The sequence below is a fragment of the Fundulus heteroclitus genome, unplaced genomic scaffold, assembly GCF_011125445.2.
Source record: "Fundulus heteroclitus isolate FHET01 unplaced genomic scaffold, MU-UCD_Fhet_4.1 scaffold_63, whole genome shotgun sequence".
In the NCBI taxonomy this organism is placed as follows: Eukaryota; Metazoa; Chordata; class Actinopteri; order Cyprinodontiformes; family Fundulidae; genus Fundulus; species Fundulus heteroclitus.
In genome coordinates, this window is record NW_023397066.1 from 1,603,133 (window position 1) to 1,631,058 (window position 27,926).

General features: G+C 44.1%; 1 protein-coding gene across 1 annotated transcript; it reads left to right on the plus strand.

Annotated features, from left to right (window-relative positions):
• The first annotated feature begins 14,206 nt into the window (after window positions 1-14,206).
• On the plus strand, window positions 14,207-27,890 carry vcpip1 (valosin containing protein (p97)/p47 complex interacting protein 1). Its single transcript, XM_036133463.1, has 3 exons — window positions 14,207-17,060; window positions 21,675-21,761; window positions 24,616-27,890. Exons 1-3 carry the CDS (start codon window positions 14,390-14,392, stop codon window positions 25,383-25,385), a joined length of 3,528 nt encoding a protein of 1,175 aa, XP_035989356.1. The 5' UTR covers window positions 14,207-14,389; the 3' UTR covers window positions 25,386-27,890.
• Window positions 27,891-27,926: the final 36 nt, after the last annotated feature.

Sequence of the window (27,926 nt, forward strand, 5' to 3'; positions counted from 1 at the left end):
TAATTGCACACATCATGATATTTTCAAGCCTTTTTTTCTAATAATTATGATACTTTTCTGCATAAACAAAAATCTGCCATTTAGGATTAGAGTATTACATGACACCAATAATAAACATTTTAATACAGAATGTCTTAATGAAAAGAATGTTTATTACCTGCTAAAATATTATTTTCAAAAGGTGCTTTTAAGCTGATGAATGCATCTCATCGGAATGCATAATCTGATTTATTGAAAATATTTGTATGTTCAGTGCTTTAAATGAATCATCATGTTTGAAATAATAATCAAACAATCCTGGATATCTTCTAAAATTACAATACTGCAGTTATTCCATGACTGGAAACGTGTGAACCTGGTCTGTGGTTTAATGCTCTCTTCCCGTCACCAACGGTGTCTGACATCTGTTGATCTGCAGGTTTTTGTTCAGGCTGCAGGGATCATTTCTCACTGTGGGACATCTTGCCAGCAGACACAGAAGTAGGAGCCTTCGTGTTCCTTTTTAACTTTGGTGATTATCAAACTACAGCCGTTATCTTCCTTTGAAGCACGGAAATCAGCTTTCTGAGGATGATTATAAAGGTCATAAACATATCCATTTTCCAGATTGATACGTAGAATCGCTCTGAGTGGATCTTTCTCTGTGCTTTGGTACCAGTAAATCTTTTTGGTTTCACACTTTTCTGTTCCTGAGCATTTTAAAGTGACTGTAGCATCAGCTTTAGCTACATATGTTAACCTGTCCTGAACCAGCTGTGCTGCCATGGCAGTCAGCGCTGTAGAGACACAGACAGACAGGTGAAGGTTAGTGTAACAGTGTTGGCTCCAGGAGGGCTTTGCTGGCTCCTGATTGGCTGCAAACACTCACCTGAACACAGACAGCAGAGAGCAGCAGCTGGGAGGAAAAGCATTTTGTGCAGTGGTGTTTCCTCTGGTGAACCTGGGGAGAAGTGGCGCTCTGATGCAGCTGAGGCCAAACAAGGACGAGCTGTGAGATCAGACGAGGGCCACCTAGTTTTTATAATGGGTCCTCAGAACTCCCATCAGCCCTTGCTGTGGACACAAACGGGCTGGTGTTTGATATACGACCAGCATGTGTGCCTGTTTAGCTTCACTTCACCAGAAGCAGTCTCTCCATGTTGTCAGCATTTAGTCTTCTTTTCTATCTCTACAAGTTTGCAAAAAAATACATTGATTTTGTTTTCCTAAATAAATCTCTTGAGTTAATTTTTTTGAGTAATCCAGTAAACCATAAAACCTAGTAATAGTAGTATCCTTTATTTAAACAAGAAAAAAAAATTTGAGATTCAAACCTCTTTTCCAATACTCACCTGGCCAAGACAGCAGCATTAAAATATCCATTATTAATAAACAAAACCAAAGACACAGACACGTAAAGAACAGATTCACAATTCTAGAAAAATTAAATAGATATATAAGTAAAATAAACTGGAATTATCACACAGCATTACAAATACAAGCTGTTCCAGAGCCAAGTGAGCCAATTTCTGTGTAATGCAAAATTTACTTAAATTCCTCCAAAGCTATGAGAAATGGCAGTTTTAAATCCTTTTGCATTTTATTCTAAGTAGCAGGAACAGAAAATGTAAAGGCTTATTTTTTATCCCTTTCAGTTCTGACTTTTAGGACATGCATCAAAATGATGTCCTGAGGGCACAGGTCGTATAGGCTGATGTTCCTACACAAAGATCAGCATACATATGTAGCAGAAAAGCCCAAGAATGCATTTATAGATAAAAAAAAAACATCAAATGAGAAAGTCTGCAAACAGACAGAGATGGACAAATTGCTGTAGCAAACAAAGCACAGCGATGTACACGCTAGCTGCAATCATTCATAAAACACAGAGCATAATGATACACATTATCTAATATTTTATTTTTCAAATACTGGGCTTAAGCATTCATAATTAAGTTCTCTTTGATCTGTCAAGTGGAAAATGTTGAAAGGGCTTTCTGACTTGATGTGGAAAAAAATATAGAATTTAACTTTCACCTTAGAAACCAGTCATTCAAATAAGGTTTATAAACAATCAGTCAATCAGAATACCTGAATTTTTGTAGCATCTGACAATTTCAACCCTTTAACCAGTTGATAATCCAGGGAGGAGATGTGAGAACTTCTGGCTATTTGAAAATAGCATTGCTTTTGATTTCTCTGCATTTAAAATAGTGTTGCGCAGATGCCATTTTTTGGCCCCGATACCTGGCTGTGCAGTATTGGCCGATACCAATATCATCTGTTTGAAATTGATGTGTGTGTGTGTGTATATGAAGAACTGCATACTACTTAGGGTAGTAGAACTTTTTATTGCCTACCTGGAATGGGTGACAATAGGTGAATAAACTTTTGGCTCTCAAAGGTCAAAATAGTGCAACATTGGTGAAATTATAACATGTATAATAGTAGTGCAACAGTAAGACAGTAAAATTACATTAATAATTGAATAATCTCTTTTAAACCCTGAGTTTTGGCTCTCAAATGCCAGAATAGTGCAACGTTCATGAACTTATATAACATGTATAATCCTAGTCGGGAGAGAGAAGGCTGCGTTCAAGTGACATACAAACATCAAAATGGTATTGGTGCCTATTTCTTGGTACTCGCTGATACCGATACCACCATTTTAGTGCTGGATTGGGGCCCCGTCCGATACTGGTATCGGTATCAGTGCAACACTAATTTAAAACCAGCTAAAGCCTAATCAGACGAGCTTGAACAGTTTAAGTTATTGAGAGACTGAAGAAAATTCAAAAATAAATAACAATGTCATCAGTATAAAGATGGAATGCAGCATCAGGCAAATTTTCACACAGGTTGGTCACATGCATTCTGAACAAAAATGGTCCTAGTATGGAACCTTGAGGCACTCCTTTTAAAACAGGAATGAATGAAGAAGATTTTTTTCAATTCAATTCAATTAAATTTATTTATATTGCACCAAATCATGAAACATGTCATTTCAAAGCACTTTACAAAGTCAAATTCAATCAGATTATACATCCATCCATTTTCTGACCCGCTTAATCCCTCATGGGGTCGCGGGGGTTGCTGATGCCTATCTCCAGCGTTCATCAGATTACACAGATTGGTAAAAATAATTTCCTGTCTAAGGAAATCCAGCAGGTTGCATCAACTCTTGACAAGCAGCATTCACTCCTCCTGAAAGAGCGTAGAGCCACAGTGGACAGTCAATTCAATTCAGTTCAATTCAATTTATTTATATAGCGCCAATTCATGAAACATGTCACCTTGAGGCACTTTACAAAGTAAAATTCAATCATATTATACAGATTGGTCAAAAATGTCCTATATAAGGAAACCAGTTGATTGCATCAAAGTCCCGACAAGCAGCATTCACTCCTGGAGAAGCGTAGAGCCACAGAGAGAGTCGTCTGCATTGTCCATGGCTTTGCAGCAATCCCTCATACTGAGCAAGCATGAAGCGACAGTGGAGAGGAAAACTCCCCATTAACGGGAAGGAAAACCTCCAGTAGAACCAGGCTCAGTATGAACGGTCATCTGCCTCAAGCGACTGGGGGTTACAGAAGACAGAGCAGAGACACAGAAAGCACAGAAGCTCACATTGATCCAGGAGTACTTTCTATGTTATATGGTGATAGCAAGTGATCTGTCTTCCCTGGAAGATGACCCAGAAGCTACAATCAGCTTAGAGCATGGTCAGATAACCCAATGTTGTGGAGTCTATTCATCAGAATGACGTGATTAACAGTATCAAATACCTTTAATAAGTCAATAAAAATAGTTGCACAATGTTTTCCAGCCAGATCCATCCCCACATAGGTTACTATTGGAAAACACACAGCGTATAACTTTATATATCAATATAAAGACAGCAGTTATTCTGAGGCTGGAGGTAAAAATGTGTGAACCTGGGCTGTGGTTTAAGGCTCTCTTCACGTCACCAACGGCGTCTGACATCTGTTTATCTGCAGGTTTTTGTTCAGGCTGCAGGGATCATTTCTCACTGTGGGACACTTTGCCAGCAGACACAGAAGTAGGAGCCTTCGTGTTCCTCTTTAACTTTGGTGATCAACAAACTACAGCCGTGATCTTCCTTTGAAGCAGAGAAATCAGCTTTCTGTGGATGGTAGTAACGTTTATAAACAACACCATCGTCCAGATTGATACGTAGAATCGCTCGGAGTGGATCTTTCTTTGTGCTTTGGTACCAGAACACCTGTTTTTCCTCACACGTTTCGGTTCCTGAGCATTTTAAAGAGACTGTAGTATCAACTTTAGATACATATGATAACCTGTCCTGAAGCAGCTGTGCTGCCATGGCAGTCAGCGCTGTAAAGACACAGACAGACAGGTGAAGGTTAGTGTGATAGTGTTGCCTCCAGGTGAGCTTTGTTGGCTCCTGATTGGCTGCAAACACTCATCTGAACACAGACAGCAGAGAGCAGCAGCTGGGAGGAAAAGCATTTTGTGCAGTGGAGTTTCCTCTGGTGAACCTGGGGAGAAGTGGCGCTCTGATGCAGCTGAGGCCAAACAAGGACGAGCTGTGAGATCAGACGAGGGCCACCTAGTTTTTCTAACGGGTCCTCAGAAGCTCCCATCAGCCCCTGCTGTGGACAAAGAAGACTGATGTTTGATAAACAGCCAGCAGATGTGCCTGTTTAGCTTTTTTCCACCACAGCAGTCGCTCCAACTCCTTGACAGCAGCTACTCATCTTTTCTGTCACTACAAGTTTGCAGAAAGATTTCTTTTCGTTGTATATCCAATACTTTCATTTTTTCAATCAAGTAACCTAGCAAACCATAGAACAGTGACAAGGAGACAACATGTTAAATACCGCAATGCTGAAAGGGAAGCAACCTGTGTCTTTGCTGCCCTCTAGAAACCTCCGACCATCTCCCACAATGGGGGTGTGATGGCTTAATGCTCGTGTCCCGGAGGTTCTGGATTCAACTTCCACAGACACAGTGGCAGCCCACAGCTTCAAGTTATGACAAAACTTTCAAAATAACACACGACCCACTCTGTGCACGCTAATCTATGCATATATGTTTAAATACACATTTTGCAGATACTTATTTGTGTGTGTAGAAAAAGGTGCGCAAGTTGAGCGTTCAACATGTGGCTTATGACAACACTATTCTTTCAGCGTTAACATGCTAAACCTTTAAGAATTATTAGCTCTGTAGCGACTGCTTAACCTTTCTTAAGGAGTTACCAGCGTTTTAAGCTTATGCTTCTCACCTTTCTTTTAAGGAAAATTAGCAATATAGCTTTATGAGCAACACCCATTCCACGCAAACAGGGTGGCACCTAAGATTAACTAGGAGTTAAATCTGAAAACAAATCTGTTCTGCACAACACAAAATAAGCTCTTAAAATGTATTATTAGACAAATATGTAAAGGATCTTAGGTTAGATATTTGAGCATCTAACTCCTCTGGACTGGAAGTTAATTTTGCAAATGCATAACTGTGGACTTTTCATTTAAGAATTGGGGTTTATGCAAACATAAGGACACATCACCTGGACTCAGATGTGCAACACAATTTTGTTCAGACAGTAAGAATAACTTTACAGTTAAATCGACTATTGGTTACACCAAATAACTTGATTGAGTCAAGCATTTGCATTTGTGTTTTTGCAGTGCAGTTTATTATCACTAGCTGAGAAATTTTTGGAGTTCACTTTTTTTAAAAGTTTAAAAATGTCACAGGTGATATTCTCATGTGTGCAGTGGAAGCTGTGTTTACGAACGCCCACCCAGGGACGCCAATTGCTGTGCTATTACACACTGTTGAAGTTATGTTAATGTTTAATAAATAACTCACTGTCTGTTTGGTATTGTCTGGTGAATATCAGCCCAAACAGCTCTACAAGGCTGTCTCGGCTTTCCTGCAACAGTTGAGAAAAATCACAAGGCTGGTTTCGGTATAGGTGGATTCTTTACTCTGGTGTCTGGTTATGCAGAAGATGGACTGCAGAGTTAGCTTGGACCCAGCTGGCAGTTCTCCAAACTCAGTGGGGTCCTCTGATAATGAGAGTGTTCTCCCCAATGCTGCGTATCAGCAGGAAATGAGAGTGATTGTCTGTGGGAAGCAAGCCTTTGTACAGTGACCCCCCCCCCCCCCCTACTGTGAGGAGCAGGCCCTTGATGACTGGCAACAGTCTCAAATTTCTTTGCTTACAACTCAATCTGATTTTTCCTCATGGCTTGATTGCACAACAAGGCCAAAGGCTGCAACAAAGGAACCAAGTCTGTTTGCAGTGAAAACACGCAGTTCATGTCTAGTTGAAGCACGTGAAGCAGTTCTACCAGGGAATCACTGCGGTCCCAAACATTTACCTGGGAGTTTCTTAAAACCTTTAACTTTTATAGTATGGACAGGCTATTACTGAGTCATGCCCGCTGCTTTGCATGCATAGTCTGATGATACTCTGGAGTCTGACCTTCTCAATCAGAAGATCATCCCAAAAAGTGCCTAAGTCTATGTTAACACAATGGCCTTTGTTGTTTGGGGCATTTAATGGTGCATTCACACTAAATATGAATGAGGTGGCCTGTGCAGGGGATTTATATATTATCCCTATGCAAAAAAGGGGCAAAGAAGAGCGGTGAAGTGGCCCGCGGTGCGATCCGCACAGTTAGAGCGGTGCGGTCCACATGGTCTGTGTGGAACAGGCAAAGAGGTTACTTACGCTTAAGTTCAAAAATCTGCACTATTCCATCAAATATTGTTGTGGCAACCAATCAGGGACTGGTTGTTGTTGTGAAGGAGCTCAGTGGAGACACTGATTTTTTCAGTCAAAATGGGAGATAGAAAAAGGAATGTTGACATGGGATAAAGTAAGGAATGTTCTTTAGAGGTTTGTGTGTGGCTTTGAAAAAAAGCGGTTTTAATTAAGTCCTTAAAAGGACTGTTAAACCATTCATCAATCGTCCTTCTCTTGTAGCTCCTGAGCTGACCCGCCCAGCTGGCCCTTCTGTAGCCAGTCGGTGGCTCAGTCTGTTGGTCTCTTGCTCTGCTCTCTCCCACTGCTCTCCTTGCAACCGACTGAAGGTTGCCTAATGCTTGAGGCATGTAGTTCCGCGTGGAAATGAGACGTGCGGACACAACATCTGCAGTATTTATGCACCATCTGGCTTTTCCTCTGAAGTACTACTTTTCTCCTAGACTGTAGAGGGCAGTAATGCACTGCTACACCAAGCGTACTACACACCACAACACAACACATAGAAGTAGAAAATACAGTTGCGTCCAACATTTAAGCCTCTTACTTTTATCCAAGAATGACGAGAATTTTTGTCCAGGAATCGTCAACAATTTGTTGATCATGGTGATCTTTTTGGGCCCATTCATAAAGATGTCTGTATTTACGTACCTCCACCAGAAGGAGCACTTGCTCGTCTAACATGTTTCTTTGCGTGGGATTGTCTGCGTAGTTAGAAATCTCTCCAGGTGTGCAGAGCAGAAAGTTTTGGCTGCGTGGAGGGGCGTGGAAACCAAAATTATGTAATTTGGGTGCCAGTCCTCACAGAGGCATCAAGCATAAACCAGGCATCAGCTTCATAGCGAGGCACGGCCAGCCACTGCTTTTGTGCTCAGGCTCTCTATGTCCGCCCACTTTCTCTGATCTCCCGCTCTCCTTACCGCGTTCAGTGTGAACGCAAGGAATGGCATGTTTACTGGTGAACTCAAAACCTGATAGATTTACAGATTATTTGTTGGTTTTATATGTCCCACAATCAGATTGAAACAGACAACAGTGAATATGAATGCCAATGTTATTAAAGGGGCATCAGTCAACTGTGGCACACTTTATTTCACTCAGTAAGAAATTAGACTTGTAAGTTTGTCGGTGGGTTTATGAGATTGTTAGAAAGCCAGCTGTACATAGTCGCCGTTCCAGACTACAACACCACCATGGCATTCAGTGTAAACAATCTCACAGTTTAATAAAAATGTCTTACTGGTCCTCAGGTGAACCATTTCTACAGTTCATCAATATAAAGGCAGCAGTTATTCAGTGGCTGGAAGTAAAAACGTGTGAATCTGGGCTGTGGTTTAATGCTCTCTTCTCTAATACTGTCTGACATCTGTTGATCTGCAGGTTTTTGTTCAGGCTGCAGGGATCATTTCTCACTGTGGGACACTTTGCCAGCAGACACAGAAGTAGGAGCCTTCGTGTTCCTCTTTAACTTTGGTGATCAACAAACTACAGCCGTGATCTTCCTTTGAAGCAGAGAAATCATCTTTCTGTGGATGATTGTAACGATTGTTAACGTCTCCATTTTCCAGACTGATACGTAGAATCACTCGGAGGGGATCTTTCTCTGTGCTTTGGTACCAATAAATCTTTTTGGTTTCACACTTTTCTGTTCCTGAACATTTTAAAGAGACTGTAGTACCAGCTTTAGCTACATGTGATAACCTGTCCTGAAGCAGCTGTGCTGCCATGGCAGTCAGCGCTGTAGAGACACAGACAGACAGGTGAAGGTTAGTGTGACAGTGTTGGCTCCAGGTGGGCTTTGCTGGCTCCTGATTGGCTGCAAACACTCACCTGAACACAGACAGCAGAGAGCAGCAGCTGGGAGGAAAAGCATTTTGTGCAGTGGTGTTTCCTCTGGTGAACCTGGGGAGAAGTGGCGCTCTGATGCAGCTGAGGCCAAACAAGGATGAGCTGTGAGATCAGACGAGGGCCACCTAGTTTTTCTAACGGGTCCTCAAAGCTCCCATCAGCCCCTGCTGTGGACACGTCAGAGTTTCTGATGTGGTTCAGTTTCAAAGCTCATCTTTCTGTCAGTGTCTGTCTCCATCAAACAATGTCATGACAGATTTGTCCACAGACACCTAGGCAGTCTTATGTTTAAAGGAGCAATAAGTAAAAGATTTACTGTAAAATTAGCCAAAATCATTCTCGTTTGTCACCTGGGATGGAAGTAACATTCCCTATAAGCAATCTGTCCTCTCCATCAACAATGTCTTAAGTTTTTCTCATTTCAAACTTGAGGTACGGCATGGAACTACTTTGGTTCAAAGTGTAGCCCGTGTTTACTTCCTGGTTCCTCAGCCAATCATAATAAGATAAGCTGACCAGAAATAGAACAGAATACATCATGTTTCTATCCTGTAGAAGTAAATATTCAGTGGGGTTTCACAGCACTAACATATCTTTGAGGAAAATGAGTATTCTGTGGCAGAAGTTGTGTGTGTGTTGTTCCAATTTGCAACACTGGGTGTCATTATTACTTGTTGCTCCTTTAAAGCTGCAATTGGTAATCCTGTTATGAAACAATTTTTGTTTAACTGGGTTAAATGGTCCATCCTAAAAGATGTCTATTCATTGTGTATTCTGAAAAACAAAGCAAAAAAGAATTGATCTCTGTGGGAGCTGCAGGCCTGTAAAAACTCTGACCAATTCCTGCTGTTTGCACCTGATGGCAGAGATCTGTTTTTAGAGTTTTATTCATGCTTTCATTCCCCTCTGTCCCTCAAGTTCCGGCCGTATCTATTGGTTGTCCCACATGCCAATCATTCTGACGCACTCACATAACGGCAGTGTCCGTGCTCGTTCCTTGTTCGTTCCTACTTGTTGGCTGCGCATGTAAACTTCTAATATATATATATGGTTAGCTTAGCGGTTAGCTTAGCAGTTAGCTTCAGTGTTAGCCGTTCATTGTAGCTCCGCTGCTCTCACCGTAGACTTTGAACATGGCTGAGAGTCACAAGAAGCAAACTGTGTTCATGTTTATGAGAAGAAGAGGAAGGCCTCAGTAGAAAAAATAATATTAGAGTGGATTTGGGAGATTTTTTTTCATGCCATCCCCCTGAGGAGACGAAGAGCAGGCAAGACATTATTGGCATTATTGTGCATATATATAGTAACATATGTATATATATTTATATTTCTTTTGTGGAGAATGTTGTATATATATATAATTATGTTGTTTGTATATCTGGAGCGTGTAACGAAAATAATTTCCCCCTGGGATTATTAAAGTATTTCTGATTCTGATTCTGATGTGGTGTTATTCAAAGAGGGACTTTGTCTTTGTCCACTTTGACCAACAAAAAAAAAGCATACTTTCATCTAGTCATCCATGCATTTACTCCCTACAGGAGGAGGGGGGGGGCAGGTAACCCCTGGAATGGTTGTCAGTCTGTCACAGGGCAATTCATGGACACAGGACACAAGGACCAGTTAACCCGAAGTGCTTGTGATTGGACTGTAGGAGGACGATGAAGGACCTGGACAGAACCACCACAGGTGACTTATGTGTAGAAAGTTCTTAGAAAGGATTACAGCCTTCCTTGCTTCGAGTCACCAGTGCTAACTATCCCACCATGCAGTCAGTGAGCTTTAAAAGCAGTAACACAACCAACAAATGCATGTCCAAAACATCTGGTCTTCAGATTCAACTTGTAGCCTTCATGTTTTTTTTTTTTTTTTTTTTTTTTTGCCATAGCTTCATAATCACTTTCAATTCAATCCCCTGATTGAGTGAAGATATCTGAACTATTTAGTCACTCAGGTGCAAATATCTGGAGGATTCAGGACTCAAAGAAAGCTGAGGCCCAGATGACGATGCAGTAATCACAACACATGTAGAGAATCTGCATTTTTTTAACAGGACAACAGACGGTTGGTCAACTGATCGATCTATAAGAGGTCGAAGGTTGCAACAAAGGAACCAAGTCTGTTTGTAGTGAAAACATGCAGTTCATGTCTAATTAAAGCATGTGAAGCAGTTATACCAGGGAATCACTGCGGTCCCAAACATTTACCTGGGAGTTCCTTAAAACCTTTAACTTTTATAGTGTAGACAGGCCATTAGTGAGTGATGCCTGCTGCTTTGGAGGAATAGTCTGACGATACTCTGGAGTCTGACCTTCTGGATCAGAAGACCATCCTAGAAAGTACCTAAGTGAAAGTCTGTGTTCACACAATCTGTTTTTTTTTTTAATCTGAGGTCTTAACAGGAATGACGTGTTTCCTGATGGACTCAAAACCTCAAAGACAGATTATTTGTTTGATTGTGGTTTTATATGCCCCGCAATCAGATTAAAACATAAAACGCAATGAATGCCAGTGTTATTAAAGGGGTTATTAAAGGTAGCACAACTTATTATAATATTAGACCTGTAGGTTTGTCCAGGGGTTTGTGGGATTGTTAAGAAGCCAGCTGTACATAATCCGTGTTACAGACAAACACACTACCATGGCCTTCAGTGTGAACAATCTCACCGGTTTATAAAAATGTCTCACTGGTCCTCAGGTGAACCTTTTCTACAGTTCATTAATATAAAGGCAACAGTTATTCCGAGGCTGGAGGTAAAAACGTGTGAACCTGGGCTGTGGTTTAAGGCTCTCTTTACGTCACCAACGGCGTCTGACATCTGTTGATCTGCAGGTTTTTGTTCAGGCTGCAGGGATCATTTCTCACTGTGGGACACTTTGCCAGCAGACACAGAAGTAGGAGCCTTCGTGTTCCTCTTTAACTTTGGTGATCAACAAACTACAGCCGTGATCTTCCTTTGAAGCAGAGAAATCAGCTTTCTGAGGATGATTGTAACGATTGTTAACATCTCCATTTTCCAGATTGACACGCAGAATCGCTTGGAGCGGATCTTTCTCTGTGTCTTGGTACCAGAAAACCTGTTTTTTCTCACACCTGTCTGTTCCTGAGCATTTTAAAGAGACTGTAGTACCAGCTTTAGCTACATGTGATAACCTGTCCTGAAGCAGCTGTGCTGCCATGGCAGTCAGTGCTGTAGAGACACAGACAGACAGGTGAAGGTTAGTGTGACAGTGTTGGCTCCAGGTGGGCTTTGCTGGCTCCTGATTGGCTGCAAACACTCACCTGAACACAGACAGCAGAGAGCAGCAGCTGGGAGGAAAAGCATTTTGTGCAGTGGTGTTTCCTCTGGTGAACCTGGGGAGAAGTGGCGCTCTGATGCAGCTGAGGCCAAACAAGGACGAGCTGTGAGATCAGACGAGGACCACCTAGTTTTTCTAACGGGTCCTCAAAGCTCCCATCAGCCCCTGCTGTGGACACAAAAGGCTGGTGTTAGATAGACGACCAGCAGGTGTGCCTGTTAAGCTTCTCTTCACCGGCAGCAGTCGCTCCAACTTCTTGCTGTCAGTATTTAGTCTTTTTTCTGTCACCACAAGTTTGCATAAAATTACAGTTTCTTTATATCTTGCATTTTATGTTACTCTACCCACCTCAGCACCACAGATAAATGTTTGATCCAACCAGCCAGCCTGAAAACTTTAAACTCAGAATGTGACCCCTGTCAAACTCAGTCGTCTAGCACTTCCAGATAATTTGGTAACTGTTTCAGCCCCATGGAAGCTGCTGGTTGCCACTCACTGAGCCTGATTCTGCTGCGGGTTTCCTCCTGATAAAAGGGAGTTGTTCCTTCCCACTGTCGCTGCCTGCTTGATACGTTACCAACTCGTCGCAATCACTTGGGCTTTGTTAGATTGAAAACTTTTGGCACTTAATTTTACTGAATTTACCTGGATTATTTTATTAGTAGGACAAAAATGGAATGTGTGTAATTTAGCTTGAATCTGTCGACAGAACATGAAGCGATTTATTTGATTCTACATTTTTTGGATCTTAAGTAGATCTGTTTGTAATAATGATGCAATACGTTGTAATTTATTCTAAATTGATGCTATATAAATACACTAATTTATTTAGTGAAAGCAGCTCTTATAACTTCTAGTGGCTATTTTATACCTAAGCACCAACATCAAGTAATCCATATTTCTGGTCTGCATCAGGACCAAAATGTGTTTTCTTGTATCTGCTGGGAAAGTATCTAGAAATATCTAGATTTTTAGCCTGCCACAACTAAGATGCTGCTGTAATTCAAGGGTTATGTTGTTAAGCATGTCTTACAGTCTTAACAACATACACACATGCTTAACTTACAACTTACATCTTTGTTTCTTTTTTTAACTTATAGCACAGATTAATTTGGTCACTTTTACTATGTATTTTACTAAAGCTATTTCCATGTTATCAGATTACACTAGTGATCCCAGAAAGATATACTTAGCTTGATTTTTTGGCCTAAATACATAAATAAACATTTGAGAAAAAAACAAAAGAGATTTAATAAGATTATAGACAAATCCCCTGGAACAGACTGAGCAAGTTAGACTGGTCATTAGGAGCTAAAAGTGTAAAGTGCAAAGTGTAAAGCTGCCATCTGGTGTTCAGTTCAAAGCAGTACTGGACTAATACTCAGACTGTTGAATAAGTGAAATACAAATCTGTTCGCTGACGCATGATTTTTGACTTTAATATCTTTTAATAAGAAAATCAATAAAATATGGTAGCAAACTTAACAACTGCTCTGAATTAAAAACTTTCACATGTTGAAAGACACTTTTTTGAATCCTACCAGACCCCTCAGTATTGGATTGGTTTAATATTTTCAGTTAATATAATCTTATTTTGTTCCTCGGTTCATTACAAAGGCTGGAATATGTTCACAGGAGCAAAATCCCTGCGATCAGTGCAACACATTACATTAAGCTGTGGTTGAAAAGCAGCATCCTGCCAGTAAAATGCCCTGTCATACAGGGTTTTATTCAATATTTGCTTCTCATAAATTTCATTCTGGTGGATTAAGTTTAAGCCGAAAGATTTATGAATCAGTAAAATAATATAAAACATTTTTTGGGGGGTGTTCTGTGCTGTCTAAATAAAGTAATATTCCACAAATAATACAATTCGCACTTTTCTTAATGTAGTTCGGCACACTAACGACTTAGCTAATCATTAAATTCACGTTTTCAAAAATGAACTTGTTAACAATGCACTAAAATGCATTTCAAAAGCTACTGTGGCTTCTAAAATTAACCCACATCAGTAAAATAGATAAATAATCGTGTTATTTTGGGTAAACTGTAACACTCTGCCCGAATTCACTTCCTTACACAACAAAATGACGATAAACCGCAACGCATTGTGGGAAATGTATTCAAGTCGAAAAGTAGGTTCTTGAACATTAGATCACGTATTGTGAGTTCATATTAATTTAAAGATCATATTGTTTTATTACGTTTGCCGTTTTAATAGACATTATACGGTTCTTTATTTTAGAACAGCTGCTTAGGTTACAGTCATTATTTTACTTCCCTGTGGACTACAACTCCCAGCACGTCCGCGCCTTTACGTGCGGACGTTTAGCAAACGGCCAGTTGCTAAAAGGAAAGCGAGCCGCTTCCGTGTTGATCTTGTGTTGTTCTCGTTAGAAAAACCCGTCGTCTGCGCGGCCGGAGCTGAGCCGACAGCCTCTCCGCGGGGTCCCCGTCATGGTCCTGTGAAGTCCGGGGACGCCCTTCCCGCTCTCCCGCGCCGACATGTCGCTGCTGCAGGGCCCCAAGAAGAAAGACAAGCGCATCCTGTGCGGTACCTGCCCGGACCCCAAGTGCCAGGCGCGGCTCTTCTTCCCCGCTCACGGCTCCATCAGCATCGAGTGCACGGAATGCGGCCAGCGGCACGAGCAGAGCGGCCTGCTGAACGTGGAGGAGGTCACCGACCCGGACGTGGTGCTCCACAACCTGCTGAGGAACGCCCTGCTCGGCGTCACCGGGGCCCCGAAGAAGGGTACGGAGCTGGTGAAGGTGATGGGGCTCTCCAACTACCACTGCAAGCTGCTGTCGCCGGTGCTGACCCGCTACGGCATGGACAAGCAGACCGGCAAGGCCAAGCTGCTGAAGGAGATGAACCAGGGGGAGATCTTTGACTGCTCCCTGCTGGGGGACCGAGCCTTCCTCATAGAGCCCGACCACGTGACCACCATGGGCTACGGCAAGGACCGCTCCGGGAGCCTCATCTACCTCCACGACACCCTGGAGGAGATCAAGAAGGCCAACGGCAACCGGGAGTGCCTCATCCCGGTGCACGTGGACGGGGACGGCCACTGCCTGGTCCACGCCGTGTCCAGGGCGCTGGTGGGCAGGGAGCTCTTCTGGCACGCGCTGCGCGAGAACCTCAAGCAGAACTTCAAGCAGAACCTGGACCGCTACAAGAGCCTCTTCCAGGACTTCATCGACGCCGCCGAGTGGGAGGACATCATCAACGAGTGCGACCCGCTGTTCGTGCCCCCCGAGGGCGTCCCCCTGGGGCTGCGCAACATCCACATCTTCGGCCTGGCCAACGTCCTGCACCGGCCCATCATCCTGCTGGACTCCATGAGCGGCATGCGCAGCTCCGGCGACTACTCCGCCACCTTCCTGCCGGGCCTGGTGCCCGAGGAGCGCTGCCGAGGGAAAGACGGCAAGCCCAACAAGCCCATCTGCATCGCCTGGAGCAGCTCCGGCCGGAACCACTACGTGCCCCTGGTGGGGGTCAAGAACACGGTGCTGCCCAAGCTGCCGCCGCGCATGCTGCCCAAAGCCTGGGGCGTCCCCCAGGAGCTCATCCGCAGGTACGTCCGGCTGGAGCCCGACGGCAGCTGCGTGATCGGCGGCGACCGCGGCCTGCAGGACAAGTACCTGATGCGGCTGGTGAACGCCATGGAGGAGGTGTTCATGGAGAAGCACAGCATCCACCCGTCGCTGGTGGCCGACGTGCACCAGTACGTCTACAGGCGCACCGGCGTCATCGGCGTCCAGCCCGAGGAGGTGACGGAGGCGGCCAAGAGGTCGGTGACGGAGAACCGGCTGCACCGCTGCCTGATCTGCGGCGCCCTCTCCGAGCTGCACGTGCCGCCCGAGTGGCTGGCCCCCGGGGGGAAGCTCTACAGCCTGGCCAAGGCCACGCACGGCCAGCTGCGGCCGGACAAGAACTACAGCTTCCCCCTCAACAACGTGGTGTGCTCCTACGACCCCCACAGGGACTGCCTGCTGCCCGACTACAAGCTCAGCTCCCTGAGCACCTGCGCCTGGTGCCACGGCACCTCGGTGCGGCACGTGCGGGGCGACGGCTCGGTGGTGTACCTGGACGGGGACCGGACCAACACCCGCTCGCAGGGCGGCAAGTGCGGCTGCGGCTTCAAGCACTACTGGGAGGGGAAGGAGTACGACAACCTGCCCGAGGCGTTCCCCATCACCCTGGAGTGGGGGGGCCGGGTGGTGCGGGAGACGGTGTACTGGTTCCAGTACGAGGCCGAGGCGGCGCTGAACAGCAACGTGTACGACGTGGCCATGAAGCTGGTCACCAAGCACTTCCCGGGGGAGTTCGGCAGCGAGATCCTGGTGCAGAAGGTGGTCAACACCATCCTGCACCACACGGCCAAGAGGAACCCGGACGAGTACAACCCGGTGTCCGTGGACGGGGCGCAGCACGGCCCGCGCCCCGGGGACCCCGCCGAGGCGCCCCCGCCGCCGCTGGCGGACCCCCAGCTGCCCACCAAGATCATCCTGACGGGGCAGAAAGCGAAGACGCTGCACAAGGAGGAGCTGACGATGAGCCGGGCGGAGCGCAGCCTCCAGCAGAGCATCAGCGATCAGGCCTCCGTCTCACAGAGGAGACGCACCGACAAGCTGAAGCAGGAACCCAGGGGGCCGGGGCGCAGCGCCTCCCCCGGGGGCTCCCCTGAAACCACCTCCTCCTCAGCCCCCGCCACCCCCACCAAAACCTCCTCCCCGTCCTCCTCCTCCTCCAACAAGGAGAAGAAGATCCGTGTGACGACCAGCGACGGGCGGCAGGCCATGCTGACGCTGCCGGCGCGCTCCACCTTCTCCGACCTGCAGAGGAGCATCGCCGAGCAGCTGGACGTGCCGCCGGCGCAGCAGTGCATCCGCCACGGCTTCCCCCCCAGGGAGCTGCCGCCGCCCGGGGAGGGCGAGGAGAACGAGCCGGTGGCCCTGCAGCACGGCGACAGGGTGACGGTGGAGATCACCAGGGGCCCCGCAGACAAGGGCCCCGGGGCGTCCATGACCCGGGCGTCCAGCTCCCACTCCGCGCTGCACGCCGCCAAGAGCGACGACGGCGGCGGCGTGGCGTCCGGCAGGGCGGGCGGCCGGGAGGTCCAGGAGAGCATCGACCTGGAGATGTCCTCCCTCTGTCTCCTAGCAACGCTGATGGGTAAGAGTGACACGCCGGACGACTCTGTCTGTCTGTGTCTATGTCCTGATTCAGTGGCGGTTCTAGACCAAATTTACCAGGGGGGCCAAGGTGGGGCCAGTGTTTTTTCACAGGGGCACTGAACAAAAAAAAAAAATAATAATAATAAAATGGCAATATTTAATATTTTAATATTTATATTTGAAAACTTTGCGCCAAGCTCAATACAGCTAAAGCTAAATGTGAAATATCTTAAGTTTTAAATTATTTTTAAGTAGAGTAAAACTGTATAGGTAAATAATAATAATAATAATAATAATAATAATAATAATATTGGACAAAGTGACCAATCAGTTATGGTTTCTTTGCCATTGCAAATAATTATGAGAAGTGTATTTAATATCATGTCTTTACTACAGGGGCCATAACAGGGGCCAGGACCATTTCTACAGGGGCATGGGCCCCTGTTAGCCCCTGTCTAGAACCGCCCCTGTCCTGATTTATGTCCGGAGTTTAGTAAGGAAACAGCAGGGGAGACAAACTGGCTTAAGTATTTCAGGATCAGAGACAGAAGCTTGGTTCCTCTGGTGTTTATTTAAAAAAAAAATCAATCTTTTAGGTGTTTTATTAATGTTTTAGATTTTTCACAGAAAAGTTTCAGTTGAGTTTTGGATCTTAAACTAATTTCCTGCTTTATGATGATGAATCTGTGAGATTCTTCCTTTTTTTCACACCCAAACATTTCAGAAGTCACTCGGCTCCCTGACTAAAGTAAAGCTGTACATGAGAAGATATGAAGTCAAATGATCAGTAAACATTTTATCTGCTAAAATAATGTCATGATTTTAATATCAGTTTACATAGAAAACAACAGGAAGCCTGAAAAAGGATTTTCCAGGTCTGGAGAGGCAGAGAAAGAGAAAATATGCAGAAACAAACTAATTTTTCTTTCTTATTAGCAGTAAAAAAGTGGGACTGTGACCTTTTTCGTTCAACCAGCTGAGCAGCAATGTGCAGCAACACGAGGGGGAGGGGGGACAGCCTGAGAAAAGTCAGTCTCTCTGCCTCTTTTGATCTCATGTCTGATTAAAATGTGTTTAACTGGAGGAACGGCATCATGGGAAATAGGTTATCTGCTGAAAGACTCTATTATCCATCCTGGGTTCTGGAGTTTATCCAGATGTGGGTGATTTTGCTCCAGAGCAACAAGGACGCCTGCCCTTCCTGGTCCTGACCAGTTTGTATGTTTACCAGGATAAACGTGGAGCTTAAACCTGATGTTTAGTTTAGAAACACAAGCCTCAGATGTTTACATCAGTTTTAACATCCAGCTATAGAACACATGGTTCTGGTTCTGGATCCGTTTTCTCCCTCCAGGCTGCTTTTGTGGCCTGTAGCTGTCGGCCATGTCTGCCGTTAATAAGCAGCACGCTGGCTTCTGATTGGCTGCTGCTGCAGGCAGGTGTGCCGCACGCTGGCTTCTGATTGGCTGCTGCTGCACACGCTGGTTCAGAGCTGAATCGCTGCCATGAGCGTTACCAGAAACACTGGATGGATGCATGGATGGATGGATGGATGGGTGGATGGATGGTTGGGGAATGTGCCGACTCAGCCATCCCGCCCCCTCCCTTTCACCTGCCAAAGGGTCAAAGGTCGCTGGTGCTCTCTGTCAGATAAAAACAGAACAGGCCGACGCTGATTTCTAGGAAGGTTTTTATCTCTGAGCTCCGCCTGACGCTGCACTTCCTGTCAACAGTCGGTCAGAACCGTCCCTGCTGGGCTGCGTCTCTCAGACTGTCCCCCTGCAGATAACGAGGTTCTGCTGCTCTGTTCCCACCCGACACCGACCAGAACCACAGGTCTGGCCACACAGCTGCTGCCCTGATTAGTGAAGCTTCACATAAATCCGTCTGGAAAACAGAAACGTCGACCTGTCCGGCTCCTCAGGCCTGAAAACATAAAATATAAAACATAAAACATAAACTCTATCTACTGAAGTCGATTTAATAAAATCAGCCATGAGCAGAAAATCACTTCCTGGATTTTCCTTCCATCCAGAAAGGTGTGAAGTAAAGGCCTACAGGCGTGGTTTAGTGCGTCGTTACGTTTAAAGAACTGCAGGAATTCACCCGTGGAATGAAATGTTAAAAACACATTTGATTGGTTCAGGATCAACGTTCTAAAGCTGTAAAAACCCACGTCTGGTTCATGAGCGGCTCCAGAAACGGGTTTTATTGTTGTCTGGGTCAGAGCATCGTTGGCGCCGTACGGTCCAGAGTCCAGATCCTCGTGTGCGTCCACACCCAGGTGTTATACTCTGTTTAAAGTTATTTAATGTTTCATAAATAACTCTCTGTCTGTTAAGTATTGTCTGGTGATGATCAGCTCTTAACAGCTGATATCAAGACAACGGTTGAAAGGGATGAATTCGAGCACTAGCGATCTTTTAACAGTAAAACCTGCACACACATAGAATAAAGGAGTGACAGCTTCTCTTCAAGTTCAAGAATTTAATAACAGAAATAACATGAAGAAAACATCCAGAGAACATCATTATGTAATGCTGTTTACCTGAATTAACACAATATTATAATAACACAAATCCTCTCTACGAGGCTAGTGAAACTTAACTAAACTACTAAGCAAAATGAAGATATAAAGAAGCTAAAGAACTATTAACACACAAAAGAAACAAGACAAAACAAAGTGGTTGATCATAATCATCAGAATAAATCAGTGAATCTTGTTCACTGCAGACTTAAATTTAACATGGAATGAGGTTAAATTAGGGCTGGGCGATATAGAAGATATAAGATATATATCTTATTGATGGTTATCGATAATTATCAACAAATTCAAAACATATATTTTAAGTGCATCCCTCGCCATTTTATGCTGTTGCTTAGCGACCTATTTATAGATAAAGAACACAAATACTGAATTCAAACTCAACTCTTTATTCAACCAACTTTATACCAAAACTGTAAGTTTTTTTTTTTTTTTTTTTTTAAATGTGCTTTTTAAACTCTTTGAGGGGGCGGAGCATTCCTGGTTTGGTTGTGATTGGTTGTGAGGATGTAATGATATAATATTAATCTACATGATAGGCCAGAATGCAAAAAGGAAAACTTTTCTTCTATTGAACTTCTTATTGACCCTTTTTCCTATTATCGATATACGTCTATCGATCAATATATATTATTATTGAATTATCGCCCAGCTCTGGGCTAAATTAGCTTTACTAATTCAGAACAACATTTTATGTGTTTCAACTCGTTCACAATGCAAATCCCGAGTTACACAAAACATTATTTGAGGAAATAACATTTTAAAGACAGTCAGTGTCCTTCTATAATGCTCGATTTTATTAATGCGATTATTCCTCTGGAGGCATTTAGTTTTGGCTTTTATTCCCACGTTTAGCTTCATGTGACGCAGTGAGAGAAAAGCCGAGTCTCTGGTTGTTTCCATGGTCAGACGTCTTCTCAGCTCTGCTTATATGAAACATGGTTTATGCTGGACAATAATATTAATAATTATATTTATTTAGCACCTTTCAGAGACAGAAGAGGTTAGATTTGAAAGCAAAGAAAAAAATGTCAATTAATAAAACAGTTTAATATATGAAAAACAATTAAAGTAAAACACAGTTTGGAAGCACGGATTAAATCATTTTTGGGAAATAAAGACAAGCCTAAAATTATTCACACCCCTGAAGGATTAAGATTTAAATGTTTTATTATATCAAATGAGAAAAAAAAAAATCTAAAACTATGTAAAACGGGTATAAAATAAAAAGGTACAGTTTAATTGAATATTGAACTGATATTTTTAACAATCAATGGGCGAATAATCTTTAGCGCTTTTTGTCAAACCTTCTTCTAATTGCTTTAATGATTTTAAAAATTTGGTGACGAGCTCCAGGTGTCAAAGGTCAGCGCGTCTCTCCACCATCACCCTAATGTTCAGCTCAGGTTCTCCAAAATGTTCCTGCTTCCAGTCTAAAGAAAAATGAACAGATGACTTTGAATCTGCCGGGGGTGTGAATACTTTCTGCTTAACTGAACGTCATTCAGATTGACCCAAATGTTAACTTCAGTCCAGCTCGATAACTTAATAATAAATATCAATTATAGAAAAAAAGGGTCAATAAAAAGGTAAATAAAATAACTGTTTTTTTCTGTTTATAAATTAATATTATAGTCATTAATCCTCCCAACCAATCACAACGCAAACCCAAGAACACTCCTTCACTAAGCCCCGCCCCCTTTTGAGTTTGAATTCATTGTTTGTGTCTGTATCTAAAAATAAAAATAAGTCACTAGCAGCAGCATAAAATGTCCAGGGCTGCACTTAAAATATATGTTATAAAATTGTTGATAATTATCGATCAATAATATTTTTATTTTATCAATGTGTTTATTTATCTACATCATCCAGCTCTGGTCTGCAGGTTTTGGTAATTCATCTCAGGAAGCTGCACTGATCAGCTGCTGGGGAAGCGCTTCATTCCTCCTCCTCCTCCTCTGCTCCCCAAGGGGATGGGTTAAGATGTGATATATCATAATGAGAATAAAGATTATTATTATTATTATTATTATTATTAATTAACCTGTGACCCGTCTCCTCCTCCAGGCGAGGACGTGTGGTCGTACGCGAAGAAGCTGCCGCACCTCTTCCAGCAGGGAGGCGTCTTCTACAACATCGTGAAGAAAGACATGGGTGAGTTGGTTCTCTCTGCGGTCCACGACACTTAAAAGCTTTAAATGCTCCAAAAACCAGGAAATACAAACCGTTGGTTCGTGTTTGCTGGACTAATGTTCCTGTCGGGTCTCTCAGCAATTCACAAAACAAAGAAAAAGATTAAAACTGTTCACTCAGGAGGTCCGTTAGACAAACACGGAGCAGGAACCCGTACTGACAGGCTGCACAGATGATTCAGTTTAAATAGACGCAGCTTCCTGTGCAGCTCGTTAAGTTACTCACCTGAAGCTTCAAAGCTTTTTACGCAGCAACGAGCTCAGCGAGAGGAAAGCTGCTGTCAGGAGTCGGGGGGGGGGGGGGGGCCTTTCTTTAGAACCTGAAGAACAGGGACAGCCTGAGATGCTCGATTCTCAGAGCTCCAGAAGAAAATGTGGACATTATGCTGAAAATGAGAATTAAAAAAGGGCAGCGCCTTCACTTTAAGGTTTAATTATATGCATGTTTGTTCATACGTTTGTGAGCCAGGCTGTAGGAATAATAAATAAAGTGATTTAGATGATAAATCTTAAATGATTTCTGAATTTTAACACGTTCCCTGAATCCACTCTGCATGAAACAAACCAGAAAGACAAGAAATCAGAGGTGAACGAGTGAGTGAGGCTGCGTGTGAATCAAGTTCAGGGAATTATTTTTAACAGTTTCAGAGACAAAAATATATATTACTTTAAAAACTGTATTTACATCATATTCATTTCCTGCTTTGTAATCCAGGGCGGATTCATTAGGAAACGTAGTAGCTAGCAGGAAGAGGCAGCTGTGCCTGTAAGACAGCGCTGAGGGAAGCAGGATCGGCCTCGGCTGCTCAGAACGACTGCTGCTTGTCGTCATTAACTCAGAAAAGGCCGCCAGACTTTCTGCTAGTCGCTGTTTGGAGGAAAGTCGCTAAATACAGCAAGAAAGCTGCTAAATGGGCAACACTGGACCGTCGTCTCTAGTTCACTGCAAAAACGGATCTTAAAATAAGCAAAATGTTCTTAAGCATAGGGTTTTTGTCCTTGTTCTGAGCAGGTAAATATAATTATCTGCCAATGGAATGAGTATTTTGACCCCTAAATTAAGATAATTAGACATCCTGCAAGATGATGGAGATGAATTGTTCCTATTTTAAGTGCACAAATCTTATTCTATTGGCAGATCATCTTATTTACCTGCTCAAATCAAAGACAGATGCACTAATTTTAAGAAAATTTTACTTATTTTTAGTTCCTTTTTTGCAGTGTTTTCTTCCCTCCTGACAGCAGCTCAGCAGCAGCTTGGCAGCCAGACAGGAAGGAGCAGGCGGTGTTGGGTTTTCAAAATAAAATACATTTTAACATTTCATGATATTTAAATTTGTTTGGAACTCTGATTATGGTTAGTATAGGTGTGAAAATATAGGCTATACATAATATAGGTTGCATATAATTGATATGTTTTACATTAAAAAACCTTCATTCCGAAGGAGTGGCAGCTTTATTTTGCCGTCAGTTACGTGTAGCGTAAGTCGTGGTGTTAATACCGCGTAAAGCATGATTGTTAATTAATAATAATGATAATTGTTGTGCTAATAGTGTTAGTAAGGCGTAAAGTATAATTGTTAATAATAATGATTATTATTGTTGTGCTAATAGTGTTAATAACACATAAAGTATGATTGTTAATTAATAATAATGATTATTGTTGGGCTAATAGTGTTAGTAAGGCGTAAAGTATAATTGTTAATAATAATAATGATTATTGTTGTGCTAATAGTGTTAATAACACGTAAAGTATGATTGTTAATTATTAATAATGATTATTATTGTTGGGCTAATAGTGTTAGTAAGGCGTAAAGTATGATTGTTAATTAATAATAATAATGATTATTGTTGTGCTAATAGTGTTAGTAAGGCGTAAAGTATAATTGTTCTTAATAATGATTATTATTGTTGTGCTAATAGTGTTAGTAAGGCGTAAAGTATGATTGTTAATTAATAATATTGATTATTGCTGTGCCAATAGTGTTAGTAAGGCGTAAAGTATGATTGTTAATTAATAATAATGATTATTATTGTGCTAATAGTGTTAGTAAGGCGTAAAGTATGATTGTTAAATAATAATAATGATTATTATTGTGCTAATAGTGTTAGTAAGGCGTAAAGTATGATTGTTAATTAATAATAATGATTATTATTGTTGGGCTAATAGTGTTAGTAAGGCGTAAAGTATGATTGTTAATTAATAATAATGATTATTATTGTTGGGCTAATAGTGTTAGTAAGGCGTAAAGTATGATTGTTAATTAATAATAATGATTATTGCTGTGCTAATAGTGTTAGTAAGGCGTAAAGTATGATTGTTAATTAATAATAATGATTATTATTGTGCTAATAGTGTTAGTAAGGCGTAAAGTATGATTGTTAATTATTAATAATTATTATTGTTGTGCTAATAGTGTTAGTAAGGCGTAAAGTATAATTGTTAATAATAATAATGATTATTATTGTTGTGCTAATAGTGTTAGTAAGGCGTAAAGTATGATTGTTAATTAATAATAATGATTATTGTTGTGCTAATAGTGTTAATAACACATAAAGTATGATTGTTAATTAATAATAATGATTATTATTGTTGTGCTAATAGTGTTAATAACACATAAAGTATGATTGTTAATTAATAATAATGATTATTATTGTTGTGCTAATAATGTTAATAACACATAAAGTATGATTGTTAATTAATAATAATGATTATTATTGTTGGGCTAATAGTGTTAGTAAGGCGTAGACGGAGCGATGTGTGACGGACGCTCCTCTGTGTCTCCTGAGCGGTTCTGGACGTTTGTGTCTTCCAGGTCTCATGGACGGGAAGCACTGCACGCTGCCTCACCTGACGGGGAAAACCTTTGTCTTCAACGCCGCGGAGGAGCGCCTGGAGCTGTGCGTGGACGCCGCGGGCCACTTCCCCGTCGGCCCCGACGTTGAGGAGCTGGTGAGGGAGGCGGTGGCGCAGCTGCGCTCGGAGGCCTCTAGGGGCAGCAGAGAGGGGAGCCCGTCCCACGGCGTCCTGCGGCTGGGCAGCGGCGGCGTCGTCCGCAAGAAGGAGCAGCTGCAGAGCGTCACCGCCTTCCAGGGCAAAGGTCACTCGCTGGGCAGCGCCGAGGGCTCCTCCCCCCCGGAGCACCGGCCAATCACGCGGCAGCACAGCAGCGGCGTGGACCTGAGCGCCAGCGTTTCCAGGGGCGCCCCGGACCTGTCGGACATTCCCGAGGACGCCACCAGGGAGCTGGTGCGCATGGCGCCGGGCTTCGTCACCACCAAGGACGGCCGGGCGCTGGACCCCGGCCTGATGGAGCAGCAGCGCAAGAAGCTGCAGGAGATGGTCTCCTCCATCCAGGCCTCCATGGAGCGCCACCTGAAGGAGCAGCAGAGCGCCGCGCCGGGCGGGGCCGGCCGCGACCGAACTGCCGGGCCGAAGGCGGGCCCCGGCCCGGCGGCGCCCACGCCGGACCGCCGGCCTGCCGCCGCCGCCGCGGGGGCCGGCAAACCGGAGGACAAGGTGGAGGAGATGGAGAGCCAGGACGCTGAGCAGAGCACCGCCAGCGAACCCATGGATCACTCCTGATTGTTCCTGAGCCGCAGCGCCGCCGCCGCCCCGCCTGGCCGCCATCCGAGGGCCTCAGAGCCTCGGGTCGGACCCCAAAGCTTTAGGTCTTCATTACGTCGCGTCGTCTTTACTGCATGACTGAGGAGCGAGCCGCCCGCCGCGGTCCACGAGCGATTTTTACCGAGTCTCTCTGCGATACATCGTCGCTCCGTCTCAGCCCAGCGGGCTCCGCTCGCACAGGAAGTCTAGACCGCTTTACTTCCTGCTTGTAGAGCGAGCGATGTATCGTAGACGGCTTCCTCACAGCATCCCTGACACCCGCAGCCGCCCGCCAGGTGGCCGGATTGTATCCCCAGCCTCCTAAAAGTCACCTGCAGACGCCAAATCTTCCTGCTTCAAACGCGCGCCTGTCTCCGAGGAGACACCCGGCCACTTCCTGTAGAGACAGGAAGTCCTCGTCTGCCACCGAGCGGAGCGCCGCCGACCCGCAGCGACTCCCCACCCGTCGCCTCGCTGAGCATCACCTGCCTTCATCTCCTCGTTCAGCCCTTCCAACACCGGGGAGCTGCTCCCCCTGCAGGCGGGACCCGGTCACTGCAGAGGCGGAGTCAGGGCAAATTAAAGGAGGACACCACCTCAAAGGGGGGGGGAATCCAGAATAGTTCTGGAGAACTTCTGAATGAGTTAATCCAGGTCCGGTCTGGTTGGGAAGCTGGCGGGTTTTGCTTTTGGTTGTGGTGCTACTTATTAGCAATACTAGCTGATAACGACGTTTCTCTTCATTTTTACACGTCCACCAGTTGTCTGTGACGCTCCAGGTTGTTATCAGAAAACATCGTTAATAGTTTTTACCCACAGTTCAACTCTTCCATCTGCTCTTTGGCCGCTTCGTGACGTTGAGGGACATTTGAGGGAAATTTTCTCGCTGAACGTTCGGAGCGCTAACGGAGGCTGTAGTCCGAATTATCGGGTCGGTGGCGGTCTGACAGCAGAACGTTCCTGAATGTGTTCGTATATCCGCCGGTTACTGACTGAGCTCTGTCCGTCCTGTCAGTTTGATCCGCTGAGGGCGGCGTTTCTTTTTCTGCGTTTCTCTTTAATCTGTCACAGAAAAAAAAAAAATATAAAGTCGCCAACAGGAAACCGCCAAAGATGGCAGTGAGAAGCGTTTCCTGAGAAGACGCGGTGTAGGAGCTGCAGCCCCGCTTCTTTCAGGAAGCAGGTTGCAGCCTCTGGTTTCTGAAAGAAACCGGCGCCCCCTTGTGGAGATTATTCTCTACTGCAGACATTTTCTAAGCAAATAAAAGCCAAATAAATCAGATTTAGCTGCAAACCGCGTTTCCTTCTAAGCTGTGACTGACTTCCTGTGAGGACGGGGCTGACAGAGCCGCCCTCCCTCCATCCTGACCCACGTTCATCTAAAGTTCTGGTTCCCCTCCCATTTTTTTTTTTTTTTTTTTTAAAGCAGCAGCCAAAGAAACACAAGCTTAACGTTGCTCCTCACGTTTCGGCCGATATTTCTCCACAGAACCGCCCCAAATCTGACAAACAAATACTAGCTGTGAGTCTGATGGATCAGAACAAACGTTTCCTGCCACAGAACCTGGGCTCAGGTTCTTTTTTTTTAGGTAAGCTCCACTGGTTGGACCCAAATTCTGCTTCAGGACCAGAGCATGTGGTCACCAAAGGTCCTCTGAAATATAAAATCCGTTAAAGTTCTGGTCCGGTTCTAACTTACAGGGCAGACATTTGTTTCCTCACCTTTTTTTTTTTTTTTTTTTTTTTTTTTCTTCTACTGGACAAAAACTCATCAGATGCTCGTGGTTCCTTTTCATTCTGGTGTTCGGAGTCGACCCGAACTTTACTTTTTAACGTTGCTTTTATGATTTCTATCAACTAAAGATGCATCTTGTCGTCTTAAATTCATCAAACCCAGTGGAAAAACGGCGAGTTCTGATTTCATTCGCCCTCCTCCAGACTCAAAGATGGCCGATCTGGACAACGTCAGGATTTATTTTCCTTAATCTGAAGAAATCTTGAGCATAAAACCTGTTTTAGACACTAAGAAAGTTAAACGTGTAGAAAGTTTTTTCCTTTAAAAGGGAAGCGGTGCTCCCGTCTTCACTGGTTTTACTGTTGGGGGGGGGGGCCGTGAATGTTTGACCCGGTCCGCCTTATGTTCTGGTTCTGACCCGCAGAGAGGAGCTTGTTTGCTTAAAAACGTCTGAGGAGCAGAAGTTTTGAGGAAATGTAAAACTGGGCACTTTGACGAGAACGAGGGAACGTGGGCGCGGCGTGGCCAGGTGAGCCGGAACCAGAACCGGACCCACTCTGCTGTAATCCTGCTGTATTATAGTACATATTGTAGAAAATGTGGAGCCGCTCAGACGGGCTCCGTCTCTCCTTGGTTCTCTTGGAACGTGTCTCTGGTTGCTAATAAAACGCTGACGACACTCTGCTTCGACGTCGCTGTTTGCATGTGTGACATCATCTGGGCGCCACCAATAAAATCACTTCCTCCATCAGCTGTGTCCCATCTGGTGATGTTCCTGTGTCCAG